This window comes from Capricornis sumatraensis, chromosome 1 (genome assembly GCF_032405125.1).
Source record: "Capricornis sumatraensis isolate serow.1 chromosome 1, serow.2, whole genome shotgun sequence".
Taxonomy (NCBI): domain Eukaryota; kingdom Metazoa; phylum Chordata; class Mammalia; order Artiodactyla; family Bovidae; genus Capricornis; species Capricornis sumatraensis.
In genome coordinates, this window is record NC_091069.1 from 5,012,303 (window position 1) to 5,029,377 (window position 17,075).

At 54.9% G+C, this 17,075-nt stretch overlaps 1 protein-coding gene across 2 annotated transcripts in view; it reads left to right on the plus strand.

The window, feature by feature from the left end:
* The window catches only part of MED27 (mediator complex subunit 27), a 217,694-nt gene extending 207,927 nt beyond the window's left edge, over positions 1 to 9,767 (plus strand). For both annotated transcript variants that reach the window (XM_068976936.1, XM_068976945.1), the window contains 2 exons: positions 7,252 to 7,329; positions 9,278 to 9,767. In XM_068976936.1, coding sequence (XP_068833037.1) covers positions 7,252 to 7,329; positions 9,278 to 9,412 — 213 coding nt within the window. In that variant the 3' untranslated portion in view covers positions 9,413 to 9,767. The remainder of the gene's footprint in view (positions 1 to 7,251; positions 7,330 to 9,277) is intronic.
* Positions 9,768 to 17,075: the final 7,308 nt, after the last annotated feature.

Here is a 17,075-nt window from a genome sequence, read left to right on the forward strand (position 1 = left end):
TTGCTGCCGATTGTTTGCGATCATGCCGGCATCGAGACGCTCCCCTTCACAGCGGGTGCGAGCCGGCGTTGCTGGAGGAGAGCCAGGGCTGGGTCTCTACCAGACTGTCTTTTAAATAAGCAACTTCTGAACACTCGGGCACTTAACTTCTCCTATTTATTAATCTTGCGGGCCGGACTTTTAAGAGGCAGAGGCCGCAGCTCCCCATGCTCAGCAGGGGTGGCCCTGGGCTGCGTGGGGGCAGATGCTGGGCTCTCGGTGCCATCGGTCCGCTGCCTGAGGAAGGGCTCTGCGGCGCTGCGGGCCGCTGCCCAGGGGTGGGGAGTGGTGCCCGGCAGCCCGCCCCCGGAGTCTGAACACCTGACCTCCGCGGTAGCGCCAGCTGCCCCTCTGGCCTGGAGCCCGCACAGAGTCAGGATGATCTGCAACCTTGGTGGACTCAGGACTCCCTGAGGATGATTCCCGGGCCACCACGAAATGCAGCACCTTCTTTTTAAAGGAGGAAACTGCTGGGGGACGGCACTCTGTTAGGAGGGCCTGGAGCCCTCCCCGCATCTCACTGGCCCTGTCTGTGTAACCCCACTCTGTCCTTTGTTCTCCCCTACGGACATCTCCCCTGGTGGCTCAGCTGCCAAAGAATCCGCCTGCGATGCGGGAGGCCTGGGTTCAGTCCCTGGGTTGGGAAGATCCCCCTAGAGAAGGGAAAGGCTGCCCACTTGTTTTCTGGCCTGGAGAATTCCATGGACCGTATACTTCACAGGGCCGCAAAGAGTCAGACACGACTGAGCGACTTTCACTTCCCCTTTCACGGACAGAGAACAGAGCCTACCTGGCCACCATCAAACCCAGGCCCTGAGGGGCTGGCCTTTAGCAGAAAGTGGTCTAGCAGGACGTGAGCCCGCTCTCCGCCCCTCCCCACCCCCCAGCTGGAGGAGGGCACAAGTCGGGGGAAGAGTGGGCTCTGAGTGCCAAAGCCATCCCTGCAACAGCACCTCCCCCTCCACCCCCCCACCCCGCCCCAGACGGTGCTTTGAGTTTTCCTAGACGCACACAGTGCACACCTGACTAGACACTGCCGGCTTCATCTGCCCTGTTTCCCCCTTCATTCTGCAAGGCCGGGAGACTCATTCCCTCTTGAGCTCTAGAGGGCCCTGGGTGGGCCTTGTTCCCAGTGGGTGCTAGCTCTGGGTGGGTGGTTGAGCAGGATGGGCAGAAGCTTCCGGTGGGGGAGGTGGAGAGCAGCCGTGCCAGTGGGGAGCTGAGGTGGCATGAACAGGCTGGGACTGAGTCCCGCCTCCATCTGAGAGTCCTGGGCTCCATTCCCAGTGGGGAGGAGATGGCCTCCGCGGCCTCCGTCTGTGTCCCCCTCCCCCACAGGCTCTACCCCCCTCCAGAAGCCCAGCGCCCTGCCTGCTGCTCAGGAGCTGCTTGGCTTGGGCACGTCACCTCCCTGTGGCTTGGCTGCCTTACTTGGAGTGAAAATCATCGCCCGTTCGTAGCCTCCTCCCAGGGTTGTGGGGAAGGGGAGGGTGACTCCCACCGGGTGGGTGTTGGCTGTCAGGCCCTTTTCACGCACTGTCCCTGTATTGACACATTTAATCCTTGTCCACAGCCACCTGGCTCGTGACAGGCACGATCCAGATGGGTGCCGTCTGGCCCCGCAGCCTGGACTCCTCACCGGGCGTGTGTGTACAACAGCCCTAGCTCAGAGCTGGTGCTCAGTAGCTGTCACCGCAGAGCCCTGCCCTGGCTGCAGGTGGTTCCATGTAGGGTTCAGCTGAAACAGCTCGTGACCTCCCCAGGACCCTATCGATGTCAGCTCTTTGCGCACAATATGGCCGGGGAGTTTCGAGAGGCTTGTTGTGACTGGCGTCTCCTCCAGCGTGTTGACTGGCAGCTGTTCCAAGGTCTCTTGAAAGACTCCTCTCTCGCCTTCTGAGCTGAGTTCCCTGTCGGTTTGGGTGCAGGAAGACCTCTTCTGCCTCTCTGAGACTGGGAAAGGAGGGTGGTTTGTAAGCTTGATGGGTGGAGGATAAAACGGGGAGTCCGTTTCACAGAGCAGAGTGGGTGTGTTGGCAACAATAGAGACATCACCCTCCTCTAAGTGAGTAATCACCTGCAGTCCAGCCCGAGCCAGAGCCGGGGCTTGGGGTGGGGTGCACACCCCAAACTGAGCCGGAGCATCTGTGGTTTCTCTTGGCCTTGAGGATAGAGGGGACGTCTCTTGGCGGAGTCCCCGGCGCCTGCACGCTCCTGACTGCGGCCCACTGTCTGTCTGTGGCGTCCTCTTCGCGCCCGTACAGTCACCCCTGCCCCCCCAGTCCTCTTTCCCGCTTCCCCCATCTCCTTGGCTTATTGTTGCTTTCCTGTCTTCTCCTCCCTCCCTCTCCTTGGGTTCGCCATCCGCTTTGATCTCTTCTGCGCTGTCTTCAAACCCGCACTCACTGGTGGGATGAATGGCCTCTCTCCCGCGGGAGCATTAGTGCCCTTCTGTGGCCTCCGCTGCCGGCCGGGGTGGCTTTCATCTCCCAGCGGAATCTCATTAGCTCAACATCACAATGGGACCGAGCCTTGGCTGGGCTGGCCCAGAGTCAGTTTAAATTAGTTAATAGCCACCTTTGTTGTTGTTGCCCCGGGCTTGCTTTTTTTCCCCCACATCTTGGATGCTGAGCAAAAAAAAAAAAAAATTTGTTGTTAAAAAGTGTAAAACAAAACAAGTACTGAAGGTGGAATGTTTTGACAAAAAGGAAGATCATTGCAGGTGAATTTCTCCAGTGTCTGACGGCGTTGGAGTTCAGCCCCGGGAATGTGAAAACCAGGGGAGGAAATTAGGGAGGTGGCAGGGACGGTGGCAGCGAGCCAGTTAGCTTTGTTCCCCTCTACTGAAATATTTCTGTAACTGGAGATGGGGAGTTGAAGAAATTCAACGATCATGTCAGCGCTAGAAAAAGCTGCCACCATTTGGCAATGAAGAGAATATACTGGGCCTTTTGAAAAAGAGGCTGAATTTGGCCAGTTTGCCGACCCAGTAATGGGAAAACTGAATCGGTGCCCTGCCTGGGAGCCAGGTGCCAAAACGGAGCTTTGGTGGGTGACCCCCGCCGTTTCTGTAAAAGGGTGTTTTCTGGTTAGTGTGCTTTGCTCTGCTCTGGAGAAGCCTGTTACCGGCAGCCACATTTCCAGACCTGACCTGCAGCTGGCAGCGGGACTCTGGCTTTCCGTACCCTTTGCTGGGCCGGGAGGTGGAGGGCAGATGACGCTGGGGCTCAGGATGGGAGCCTCTGTCCACAGACACAGAGCTGGCCAGGGCGTCTCACGGGGGAGGCAGTGTAGGCTTGGGCCTCGTGGGGTCCGGGCCCACACACCCCTTGCCCCTCCCCAGCTGTGTGGCCTATAAGTTTCCATTTCTTCATCTATAACATGGACCTGGGGGACTTTGCCTGGTGGTTCAGTGGCTTTGACTCTGCGTTTCCAATGCAGGGGGCCCAGGTTTCATCCCCGGTCAGGGAACTAGATCCCATATGCTGCAACTAAGACCCAGCACAGCAGAAGTAGAGAATGCCTCACAGCAGGAGACCCAGGTTCTGTCCCTGGGTCGGGAAGATCCCCTGGGGAAGGGCATGGCCACCCACTCCAGTGTTCTTGCCTGGAGAATCCCACGGACAGGGGAGCCTGGTGGCTACCAGTCCATGGGGTCACAGAGCTGGACACGACTGAGCGACTAAAACACACACACAGTGAGCCTGGGAGACCACCCACCTCGGTGCGCGTGAGGAAGAGTAAGCGGCGCATGCCTCACACGCTCTCATCAGTGTGGCTGTCCTCAATTCACGAAATCAGCCCACGGTCCTGAAAGAGTGCCTTTCAGAAATAAGGAAAACCCTGCCAGCCCACCACCATTACCCCCCCTCCCTCTTTCCACTGCAACATCATGAAATATGGGTAGTGTGCTTGGTTTTCGCGTCATGAAAAAGACAAGTGATCCTTCGAGTTTGTGGTTCTTTGTTTCCCTCATGCCCCAGAAGGAAATGCCTTTTTCCTCTACTGCCCAGAATACTCTGCCTGCTGAGCAGCCTGGCTCCTCAGCTGCAGCAGGGGCAGGCCTGGGGGGCTACTGGAAATGCCCAGTCTTGGCCCCACCCCATACCTGCCTATGATAATTGGCCAGTAGTCATTCACGGCTATGAGAGTTGGACTATAAAGAAAGCTGAGCACCGAAGCATTGATGCTTTTGAACTGTGGTGTTGGAGAACACTCTTGAGAGCCCCTTGGACTGCAAGGAGATCCAACCAGTCCATCCTAAAGGAAATCCATCCTGAATATTCTTTGGAAGGACTGATGCTGAAGCTGAAACTCCAATACTTTGGCCACCTGATGACAAGAGCTGACTCATTTGAAAAGACCCTGATGCTGGGAAAGATTGAAGGTGGGAGAAGGGGATGACAGAGGATGAGATGGTTGGATGGCATCACCCACTCATTGGGCATGAGTTTGAGTAAGCTGCGGGATTTGGTGATGGACAGGGAGGCCTGGTGTGCTGCAGTCCATGGGGTTGCAGAGTCAGACTGAGCAACTGAACTGAACTGAACAGCAAGATCCCCAGGGGGTCTGTGTGCCAATTCGCATCTGCCTCCTCCTGTATTTCGGGATCCCGAAGAACAGCTGGAAAGGCCGGCTTGATTTCAGGGCCCCCACCCCAGAGATTCGATTCTAGGTCTGCACTGGGGCCCAAAAGCTCACGTTTCCAACACGTTCCTGGGTGATGCCTAAGTGGGCGTCCAGCACCAGCCTGCTTCTCTGCTCCGAGCGCTTGTGTGCACTCGTGTCAGCAAACCAGAGAACTGGCCTGGATGTCTTAGACGGGAGGCAACGTAGAGAGGCTTCCTGAGAGGCATGTAAAATAAATGGTAGGGATAGGGGAAAGAATTCTCCAGAAACTCGGTGTCTTTTGTGATGGCAGATGTGATCGTAAGGCCTGTCTTATGAGCCTATAAACAGCGCTTGGGTGGGACTTTGTTTTTAGCAGGCACCTGGGTGGGCGAGAACCGAGCTCTAAGCTCAGGCCTCCCTGGGGCCCAGTTGGCTTCGCTGCGTTTTGTAGCCGTTCATTTCACCCTGCCAAGCACCACCCGCCATTTTGCCAAGTTACCATTCTACTGTATGTTGTGTCTTTTTTTTTGAAGCCTTGCTCATTTTAGAAAGCTGTCTGTCAAAAATGCTTAAAATAAAAACAGTCTTTGCACTTGAAGCAATAAGTACCATTTATCTTGAAAGTCACTTGGGTAAGAATTTCTCGGCACGATTGGATATATGGACCATGGCTGTGTTTGCAGGAAAGCCGGCACAGGTGTTTCTGGTTCGTGGCTTTTGGTGAGTGGCCATTTTATAGTTTATTTCTCTATTCAGCAAATACGTGCTGCGCGCCTACCAGATGCCAGGTGATAGTCTAGGCCCCGGGGACACAGCATGGGCCGGCTGGGCGTGAGCCTTGCCTGCACAGAGCTGGTCATCTCATGGAGTTCACTAGCCACCAGGCAGGCCCTGAAAGTCCAGTGGGAAAGAGGGCCAGTCCCAGGGCCAGGCAGAGCGGAAGAGAGGGGGCAGGCGGGCCCAAGGTGCAGCTGGAGGATGAGCACTTCACACGCCTGACCATTTCACCTGGGGGGAAACCACGGCTTCTAGAGGTTCTGTGAGCTGAGGAGCCTCCTTGCCCTTCAGGGTGTGGCCTCTCTGGCCTTGAGTGTACACACACAGGTGGACTAACTCCTGGATCGTTCATAATGCCTCTCGCTGAACCCAGACCTGACCAGCCTTGCTGGTTTCCAGCCGATCAGTTTGCTTAACTGCTGCTGAGGTCTGTCAGCGCACCGTGGTGTCCTGGTGGGAATGGTGCCAACTGAAGAAATACAGTCAGCCTGGTCCGGCAGGAAATACTCCATTTCTCAGCGAGAGGATGGACGAGTGGACACAGGCAGACCATGCTTACTCGTGTTCACAAAGTTGATTGTTTTGTTTGGCGTTTTTGTTTCGTTTTGTCTTTTGACCATGTCATTTGTAATGGCAAGATTCCCTAATGAAGACAATCAAATAAACCATGAGTTTGAACACAGCTATCGAATTAGGAACAATCTATTCATCTGCTGATGGGTGGCAGGCATTAGCAATCTAGGGTGTCATCACATTTCAGAACTACAGGAGATCTTCGGCCAGCGCTTTGCTTTTTAGGAGGGACACTGAGACCCAGAGAGATTCGATGGATCAAGGTCAGCAGACAGAGCTGGGGTGGAAACCCAGCACACGTTCCATCTGGTCCCCAGATGCCCCCGCGTGAACTTAGAGCCGTAATGCCCTTGGCCCTGCTGGCGGAGTCGTGAGAACAGCGGGTGTGGCCACTGGGCCACAGCTTTCAGGGAGCTGGCCAGACTGCAGGCCACACTGGAAGCAGCAGAGCTCTTGAGAACGGTCGTATCTCTGAGGCCCGGGAAGGATCCTCAGAAACGAACAGAAGGAGACAGAATGGGAACTGAAGGAAGCAGAGAGACAGACCAGTCACACTGGCAGGAAAATCATTCCCGGGTAAAGACTGAAGCTGAACATGGACAGTTGGAAACGAGCCTCTGCGTCCAGGCAGTGTTTCATGCAGTGGCTGCTGCTGCTGCTGCTGCTAAATCGCTTCAGTCGTGTCCGACTCTGTGCAACCCCATAGACGGTAGCCCACCAGGGCTTCCTCGTGTCTGGGATTCTCCAGGCAAGAGGGTTGCCATTTCCTTCTCCAATGCATGAAAGTGAAAAGTGAAAGTGAAGTTGCTCAGTCATGTCTGACCCTTAGCGACCCCATGGACTGCAGCCTACCAGGCTCCTCCGTCCATGGGAGTTTCCAGGCAAGAGTGCTGGAGTGGGGTGCCATTGCCTTCTCCATTCATGCAGTGGAGGGGCTGGTAAAGCCCCTGGACCCGCCACCGTTTTACCGCTCCACCAGCCTCTGGCCACACCTCTCTCAGGTGCTGCAGCCTACCCGGAGTTGCTGGAAGGTTCCACACTTTACTTGGCCCCGGGCATGAATGTTTACGTCTTTTCTGCCCTCAACACTCCTCCTCTCCCCTTCCCTGCCCCCAACCTTGCTAACTCGCTTTCCACCTTCAGGCTTTATTAGGTATCTTTTCCTCCACGAGCCATCAGATAAAAGGAGCACCTTCTTGTTTGCTCTGCTGGTTCCGAGTGGCTGACCTAGTCCTTATCCTTGGTTCCCAGGTGACCGACCATGCCACCACCGCCCTGCTCCACTACCAGCTGCCCCAGATGCCGGACGTCGTGGTCCGCTCCTTCATGGTAAGTGGCTCTAAAGGTCAAACCTCATGAACCCTTGGCCCCTCAAGTGAAAACAGGCAGCTCAGAAGGTAGCTCGCAGGGGCCTCGCCAGGGAGACGGCCCAGTGTGGAAGTGACACTTCCTTTCAGCTGGGCAGGGATGTAAGGTAAACCACATTCCGCTCCGTTAACTGGTTTTCCTATCATTGCCAAACACGTGGTTTCAGAAGTGTCCTTCTGACACAGCTTCCGGGGCTGATTTGGTCAGTAGGTGTTTATCGAGCTCCTGGCCTGTGCTGGGCCCTGAGCTTGGTGCTACAGTGGCATCGTTCTTCCAAGACACACACTCCTTAGATTCTCAGGTCGGAGCCCAGGATGGCGGGGGGACCAGAAACAGCCATGCCCTGAGTGCGCCAGTTCCCGCCAGCTCTCATTAACGTTGAGGATTTCTCAAGCCGGTTGTTTAACCATTGGTGACTTGACATGGAACCAGAACGCTTACATCGTGGAGATCTGTCCTCCACGTTGGGACTCCCCTCTGCCCCCCATCCCTCCCTGCCCCAGGGCAGTTCATCAGGTTATCACGTGCCCGCCAGTCGGCCCCAGCCTGGCCCACAGCTGGCCCACATCCTGGCAGAGGCGGCCAGCTGTTTTAGCACCACGGCGTCACGCCTCTGTTGGTTCCTCTCTCGCTGGGGCTGACACTCCCTGCTTCACTCCTGCCTGGGGGCTGCCCCTTAGAGTAAGGACCTATCAGCAAGTCCCCATCCGTGCTGACAGCCATGTGGAGTTGCGCTCCTGTGATCCACCTTGTCACATTCGTCGCCACAATTAAGCTTCTAGGAGCCTGTAGTTCATGTCTTAGAAAATACAACCCGGCTCATTGATTGGCTCCCACGCTGGAGAGGCTGAACACGTAGACCCGGGCTTTGTGGAGCCATCACACAGCGGTTCTCTCGTGTGGAGAACACTTTCAGTCAGCAGTCTCGCTTCTTGGTGGATGGAAAGACTTGCTTTTTAACCTAAGGTGTTAAAATGCCTGGTTTCCCTTTAGAAAGGATAAATAGTTTAACTGAATGACCACTGACCTTCTCACATTTGTTGCCAGAACCTCAGGCCCCGAGCCTTTGGAGGGGGCAGGATGGGTGGGCCACGGTCAGCCATCAGGAGGGCCGCTGTGATGAAGACAGCAGGATTTGTGTCCGTCAGCTTGGCCAAGGTCTCCCAAGAGCCATCTCCTCCGACTGACAAAAGTGATCACGGTGGCGTGCGCCCCCCTTGCTGGCCCGTCGCCGCGACTTTGGGCTGGCGCGGCCATGTGTCTCCTTGAGTTGGGGAATTGAGTTACGAGTCTCATCCTTATGTATGACGCCCGAAGGAACTCTGCCCCCTGAACCCGCAAGTGTGCACTGCCGCTTATTGCGTTACTCGGTGGCACCGGCTTATCCCCGCCCTCCTCCCAGGTGTGTCGGGCCACGTTGTGACAGTGAGTGGTGACCTGTGAAATCAGATTAGAAAAAAGGCATTAGACCTTAGTGGGGAATTCTCCACTTGCCCTCTATCTGCATGTCTCCGCGGCCACCTCTGGATGGCGAACACATAGAGGCTCAATGCTGGTGTCAGAAGACCCGGGACTCGGATGGAAGGTGGTTACGCGTGGCGCCTGAGCCAGGAGGCTGGGCCGAGGTTCACATCTGCCCCTTCTGGGAGCCCTGCCTGCCTCCCAGAGTAGGGACTTCTATTTTAAATCTCCCCTAGTCAGGAGGGGCCCAGGGTGCCGGAACTGAGACTCAGCAGCACTGTGACCTAGTGGGTGCTCCAAGTAGCTTTCTGTAAAATCTTGGGGCACCTCCCGGGGTCACAGCCAGCCCAGGTCCTCCATCCTAGAGGTCATTAGGCTGGGCAGGAAGGATGACATTGGAAGCACCCGGATCTGTGTCTTTCACTTCTCTCCTCACTTCTCTTTTTAGACCTGGCTAAGAAGTTACATAAAGCTGTTCCAGGCCCCGTGCCAGCGCTGCGGGAAGTTTCTGCAGGACGGCCTGCCCCCCACTTGGAGGGATTTCCGCACCCTCGAGGCCTTCCACGACACCTGCCGACAGTGACCCCGCCCCAGCCCCGCGCCAGCCCCCAGACCCCCGCGCAGATCCTTCCCAGGCAAGCCCTCAGCCACAGCGACGGCTCAGCTATGTCTTCACGGCCGGAAGAGCAGTCCCGCCACCTGCTCGCTTCCGTCGTGCGCTCAGGCCAGGCTTGGTGAATAGCAGAGTCCCCTCTGTTGGCGGGACCGTCACACCGTTGAGCTGGCGTGTGAGGGCGCAGAGAGCACCTCGGGACCCAGGACGAGGCAGTTAGGCAGCTTGCTTTCCCGTGTGTGTTCACCATGCTGGTCCGTCAGCCCTCCTGGATCTGTGTTCTAAGTCATTTTACATTTGGAGTGAGCCCTTGTCATGCCGAGTGTTTTGTTCTGTTCCGTAACTTATTTTTATAAGCAGTAAACCTTTTCTACCTGGGATAAGGCTTCGTGTCCTGTTTCTTAAATCACCTTTTGTGTTAAGTTCTGTGAACACGTGAGCAGATCTGGGCCTTTTGAAGGAAAAAAAAAAAGTAAAACTTAGTAATGTCTGCATTTGAAATAATTCTTTTTGAGGACACATCTCCCTGCTTCTTGCTTTCGGGAGAGAGGGCAGTGTTGGCAAATATTCCATTTCAAAGACATTTCAGCGGCTTGAAAACTGGATTGTTCTTTTTGAGGAGAGAAGTACACAGATGTTTCGTTTTACTAAACCAGTAACAAGTGTATAACAAAGGGAAAGGAATCTGCCCGCGTTGCCAGCAGACCGTGCGTGAGAGGGCGGGACAGTGTGCCTGGCCTGTTGGTCCCCTTTTGTCCTGAATCTTAACCACGAGCAGATTCCAGCCCCATCTACTGAGTTTATTCAGGGCCTCAACCTCGTTTAAAGCCATGACCTGCGTATATGAAGAAGCGTTGACCTGCTGAAGGTCTTGAAAAGGATGAGTGAATCCCCAGAGCATTTCCCAGCAGGCCCAGCTTAGAGACAAGTCAAGTTCTCTTTGCAGTGAACAGGGCCAGAGAGACGCTGCTTTCTGACGGGTCCCAGAACCTGGGTTCTGGTACCACCCAGACCTTCCCCACCTACCCCAGCCAAGCTGAAGAGAGCCAGAGAATAAAGGGGATTTAGTGACGGGGAAAGCAGTAGGACAGCCCACCCCGAGAGTGGTCCCATAGTCATGGCGTCCTGGAAGCTTGTTAGAACAAATCCTCAGAACTTCCCTGGTGGTCGAATGGCCCAGAGTCTGCGCTCCCAGTGCAGAGGACCCGGGTTCGATCCCTGATCAGAGAACTAGATTCCACAAGCCGCAACTAAGTGTTCACAGGCCACAGCTGAGACCCAGTGCAGCCAAATATTTTTTTAAAAATACACACAAATCCTCAGGCCCCACCCAAGACTGGCTGAATTAGAGACTGGGGGTGGGGCCCAGCACCCTGGCTGTTAGCAAGTCCGGATGTGGGCCCCAGTCTGAGAACCACCGATTCCAGGAGATGGCAGTGCTCTCGGGGCCCAGTTTGGGTCAGGAGCGTGAGCGGCGGCAGGATGTAGTACAGGAATGTTTGCACACAGCAGGTGATTTTAGATTAAATACCAGGATTTATCACATTTAAGATGCCATCACTCATAAGATGCACCATTATTTCATGATCCCCCTAAGAAAGAAAAACATGCTGCCAATTAAACCATGGTGCAGGCTTTAATGATAATCCTGTGTGACACATGAATCAGTCACACCAGCCTTTCATGGCTCTGAGATTGCTTTCATCTCTTCCAAGGGGGTTGGTGGTTTCTCCTGCCTCGAGTCTCACTGTCTAACATGTGACAGGCGATCCCTTCCCAGGGCTTCTAGGGACACATCTCCAATGACTTGCTGGCATCCTCCTTTCTTTGGTCTTGTAAGACACTTGTTTGTTGCAAGAAAATCCAGAATGGAGGCCACTGGGTGTATAATAACATTTTGTTGCACAGCTGCACGTCTTTTTAAAGACATTTAAATGGCAAATAAAAGACCCCATGCAGGACGTACAGGTATGCAGAGCCCATGTGAAGTGACCACAAGATGACCAGCTGTGACCGGTTGGAGCACATGCTGATGACTAGCGCATCTTGCCGGCCGGCTGGCTGATAGCCCACGTCAGGGGCCTCGCATGCGAACCAGCCCTCTGACAGTCGATGGGATTATGGTAACAGCACACCACACTGGGGCTTCCGTGGTGGCTCAGGGGTAGAGAACTCACCTACCAGTGCAGGAGCTGAGGGTCCGATCGCTGGGTCAGGAAGAGCCCCTGGAGAAAGATACGGCACTAAAGTCCGTGGGGTCGCAAAGAGTTGGACACAGCTTAATGATTAAACAACAGCAGCAACCCCATGGTGTGAGAGAGCTATTTGGATTTTTAAGTGTTGGCAACAAGTCTGAGAGCCTTCTGCTGCTGCTGCTAAGCTGCTAAGTCGCTTCAGTCGTGTCCAACTCTGCGACCCCATAGACGGCAGCCCACCAGGCTCCGCCATCCCTGGGATTCTCCAGGCAAGAACACTGGAGTCGGTCGCCATTTCCTTCTCCAATGCATGAAAGTGAAGAGTGAAAGTGAAGTTGCTCAGTCGTATCCGACTCTTTGCGACCCCATGGACTGCAGCCCACCAGGCTCCTCCGTCCATGGGATTTTCCAGGCAGGAGTACTGGAGTGGGTTGCCTTTGCCTTCTCTGAGAGCCTCCTAGTTGGTCCCGAAGATCCCTCCACCTCCCGCCGAGCTGCGTTTCCAATGGAGAGAGCAGACCTTGAGTTCAGGGCCCTGGGCAGGCAGTCGTTACTGCCCAGGCTTGAGTGACAGTGTTCTTGGTCTCACTACATCAACTTCAGTGATACCCACTCTGTGGCCGCTGATGCCTGTTCCCCACTTACAGGAGCTTCGTGTTAAAACAATGTCCTTAGGGGTAGAAGCACTACCATTAAAGAACAATGTTAAATAATAACACACAACTCCGGAAACTAACACAAGATTGTAAAGCAACTACATATGTCAATAAAAATTTAGTAATAGCACAGCTGGAGCGTAGCCACAGCAGAAGGCGTGAAGGGGGTGGCCGGGTCAGGGCCTCAGCTCTGGCCTCTGCTCCCAGCTGTAGGACTTGGACGAGTCACTCACCCTCTCCCATATCACGTCAGTGGCCCAGGGCCAGCAAGGCAGGAGAGCTGGAGTGGGCTGGGGGCTCGTAGACGAGACGTAATGTTCCATGAGCAGATAATCACTAAAGCTGGGCATCGGACAGGTGGGTGATACGTGTGATTCTATTTTTTAATTTTCCCTAATTAAAAGGGGGTGGGGAAGTATAAGGGTCAGGCTAGGCAACCGTTAGGGTGTTCTCCTCTCTGACCTTCAGTGCCAAGAGGGGGAAGCTGAAAGGGAGAGGGCCGGGCCTGGAAGGGGGAGGGGTTTGTTCAACCAGATCCCTGAACGCTTGGTGCTTCAGAGATGCCCCAGTATAGAGAACACATTGATCTGAAGTGGGCTGGGGTCGGTTCCAAGACGAGGACTGTGAGGAAGCTGGGGCCTGGTGCTGCTAGGGGCACCGTCCCCGGGGCCAGAACCGCCCAGTGGAGCCCCTCACAGGAGGGGGCCTGGGCATCAGCGCTGTGCCAGCCGCCCCCCCACCCACCCCCCCACTGCCCCCCCCGTCACTTAGACTGTGCGGCACACTCTCGGCCAGAACCACGAGGTGTTTAGGTGACTTGATGACCGCCTGGACAGCCCAGCATCTTCTCTGTGCCAGGCGCTTCCCATATGCTGTTGATTTCCTCCCGGATGGGTTTGTGCTGTTTTCCCCGTCGTGTGCACGAGGCCTGGAGGGGCCTGGGTGTCCCACTGCCCTCATCGCTTCCTCCCCAGGAGCAGAGGGGCTGCGCAGTCCCTGCTCTGCGGGGCATGTTGTGTCGAGAATTGCCCAAGAAGCTCCCTCAGCCCAGACTTGGAAATCTGTCTTGCAGTTGCGTCTGCCAGACTGAGCAGCGATGTGTCTTTTCCGTGCTTTCTGCCGGCCGAGTTCCTGTTGATCAGCAGGGCACCCGTTACGAACCAGCAGGATGGGATGAGGAGGGCCAGGAAAGGTGGGCCAGATTTTTTTTTTCCCCCGAACTAAATCGGGAATTGGCCTTTTGGTATCGAGTGATGTTTTTACACTTCATGCCACTGACGGAAAGCTGCGGGCTTAAAACGATCTTTCGGTGTTAACGTGCCAACTCACCATCGCGTTTTGAGTGTCAGAGTGTGAGCCTGATGCTAAATCGAGAGCCTTTTAAGGTCACCCGGGCTGGGAGGAGAAGGGACAGCGGCTTCAGCCAGCAGGAATCCCAGTAAGATCCGGAATGCCCGCACACTGGACAGGAGGTGGCGTTGGGCCGTCAGGTCTGTGGACAGAGGATAGGATGTGACCGCTCACCTGGCTTGGCTGCGCCCTCCAGTATCTGCACCTCCGCCAGCACGCCCGAGATGAGCGGGGGGCTTCAGTGACCTGCCTTTGACAGGAAAGGGTGGGCCAGTCCCGCTCACTAGGGGTGCAGCCAGCCAGGCCGTTCTGCCGCAGAGAAAGCCTCAAGGCTGCACAGTGTGTGCCTCGGAGATGAGCCTGTGGCGTCCGTGGACAAGCCTGTCCTCTGGCTCGTCTGCCTGGGGGATAATTAGGCTTCACTTTCTGGGACAGGCAGGTTTCTTTCCCCATCTCTGCCATCCTGCCCCCACTCTCATCTCCACCCCCGCTCCTCAAATTAATGGAAGGAACCTCCCAGCATCACTCCTGAGTTGCGCTTCAAATTGCTGGCTGGCTGCTCCCTATTATTAGTACTCGAAGAGCTAAACCTACACGTTCACAGGCACATCCCTGGTAGAGGCTCGTCTTGGCAGCTCTCAGACAATTAGTTACTCGAGAGTGGCTTCAGCCTGTCTCTATGCTAATTGAGTTTGAAATTTCAGCTGCAGGTTGACTCTCCTCGGGGACAGTGGGCGCGGTGGCCTGGTGCTCACCACACAAGCACGTCCTGCCGGCAGCAGGCTTCTGCAGCCTCGCGGGTCCCCCAGCTGGATAGGGACAAAGGAATGAAGCAGCACTCTGGGCTAGAAGGTACGGGGAAGGTGGGGGCCAACAGTGACGAGGTGAAGGTGGAGGACGGTAAGAGGCTGCTAGCTCAAGTGCCAGCCTGGGCCGCCAGCAAGCTTCATCAGCTCCCGCACCCTGGGACGCGTGGGTACTTAATGCCTTACTCATCCTCGGCTAATTCTTGGCTGTCGTCTCAATCGTAGGCTCGCTTTCTTAATACCAGAAGGAATACATGTGTTCCTTTTATAGAAAATTAGGTAATGGGGGCAAGCAAAAGGAATAATACCCATAATTCCAACCAACAGGAGACAGTGACCTGAGAACACTTTGGTGCACCTTTCCAGGCCTTCATGCGGACACGCTGGGGTGCGGACGTGCTTGTAAAAGAGCACACTGGACAGTGTTTAGAAACCTTACTGGATAGTGTTTTGAAACCTGCTTTTTTGCATTTAGCAAATGCTAAGTTGCTCCAACACAGAGGTCTCAAAGGAGCTCTAGAGAACATAGACACGTACTTCCCGTCCACTTCAGTGCCCCAAAGGGAGGGAGCATCTCGGGTCCCAGGGCTGCTCTGAGCCACGTGGTCACTCAGGAACACTTTCCCCCCCACCCTCTCGCCCACATGACCTTGGACGTGACCCATGTGGTAGAAGCGGAGTCATGGGCGCCTTCCGAGTTGACAAAAAGGGGAAAACGTCCAGGCGTTGTAAGGCCAGACCCAGCACGGGCACGTGTCAGTTCCACTTGACCTTCATGAGCAAGAACTTAGGCACTTGGCAGACCTAGCTGCAGGGGCTGCTGGGAGGCGCCGTCCCCCACTGTGCAGCGCTGGGTGGGGCGGGGACCCTTGCTCTGGACGAGAAGGGGGCAGCCTCCACCATGCAGTGCGCCCTCCTACATCAGGACTGTGAGCAGTGATGCTGCCCGGAGGGTTCGGTGGGCCTCGTTTCAGCCGTCCTTTGGATCCTGGATCTTCAGAGTTTTGAAGTAATCATAGACCCCCCAGGAAGTTGCCAGGACGCGTGTGTGGGGTGCCAGGTATGCTTCACCAGCTTTCCCCGGTGCCAGCGCCTTGTGCGGACCTGTCCCTCCACATCTGCTGCTACTCACACAACCGCAGCACAGTGTACAAACCAGGACGTTGACTTTGGTGCCATGCGGCGCGCTTATCACCAGCTCAGCGGACATGAGTCTGAGCAAACTCTGGGAAATGGTGGAGCACAGGGGAGCCTGGCATGCTGCAGTCCACGAGGTCGCCGAGTTGGACACGACTGAACAACGATAACGTAGCGTTTACTCGTGTTCCGCCGGCGACACGCATGCGTAGTGATGCGTCTGTGTGATGGCATGTCTGCGTGCAGTTTCATGCAGCTTTATCATACGTGCAGCTTCGTGGAGCCACCACCACCAGGGCACGCTGCCGCTCCCTCCCTGCGAGGCCCCTCGCGCTAGCTTTTCCTGATGGCGTGCCCCTCCTTCCCCGTCCCTGCCCCCTGGCCACCCCTAAGCTGCTCTCTAGCTCCAGAATCACTTTATTTCATGAATGTTATAAACAGTGGGATTCCACTGCATATATATGCCTTTGAGGTTGGCTCTTTTCATCCAGCAGAATTTCCTTGAGGCTCATCCAAGGTGCTGTGTGTATCAGTGATCCAATTCCCTTCAGCTGCTGTAATATTCCAATGGTTTCCACACCTCGTTTAACCACTTAGCCAGTGGAGGACCTTTGGCGCTTTTCAGTTTGTGGCCGTTATCAACAGAGCCCCTATGAACACTCACGTACAATTTTCTGCATAAAAAGAAGTTTTCATTTCTGTGGAATATATACACCCATGAGTACAGTTGCTGGGTCATATAGTAAGTCCATTTTTAGTTTTAAAAGGAAATGCCAAACTATATCATTTCACATTGATATGAGTAATCCAATTTCTGCACAGCTTTGCCAGCATTTGGCGTTGTCACTGTTTCTTATTTCGATCGCTCTAGTCGGTGTGGAGTGATGCCTCGTGGTGGTTTTTATCTGCACTCCTCCAACAGTTGATGATGTTGAACACCTTTTCGTGTGCTCCTTTGCCATCTGGCTATTGTCTTAGGTGAAACGTCTGTCCGTGTCTTTTCCCCAGTTTCTAATTGGATTGTTTTTAAACGCTGAGTTCTGAGAGTTCTTTATATATTCTACATATGAATCCTTGGCAGGCGTGTCATTTGTACATATTTTCTCCCAACTGTCGCTTGTCTTTTCATCCTCTTAATGGGGCTTTTTGAAAAGCAGATATATTCAGTTTTGATGAGGTCCAATTTATCAGATTTTTTTTTGTTTACAAGTTGTGCTTTTGGTGTTGAGTCGAACCTGCTGGGTCTCGGATTGAGTGTTGTTTTGCAGTAATGGGCATCACTGCTCCTCACTCCCTTCCTGCCTCCCCCTGCCCCCGCCCCGTCTCTCTCTGTCTCTCTCCCTCCCCCAGCAGGGACCTTAGCTGCCCTCTCCTTCTATCGGATGGTCACTCAGGACATCTAAGGTTGGGAACCCTGGCCTGGCTCACCCAGCAGGTCAGTGGCAGCGAGAAGACCGGAACCAAGCTCCCTCAGTCACTGTGTTTCCCG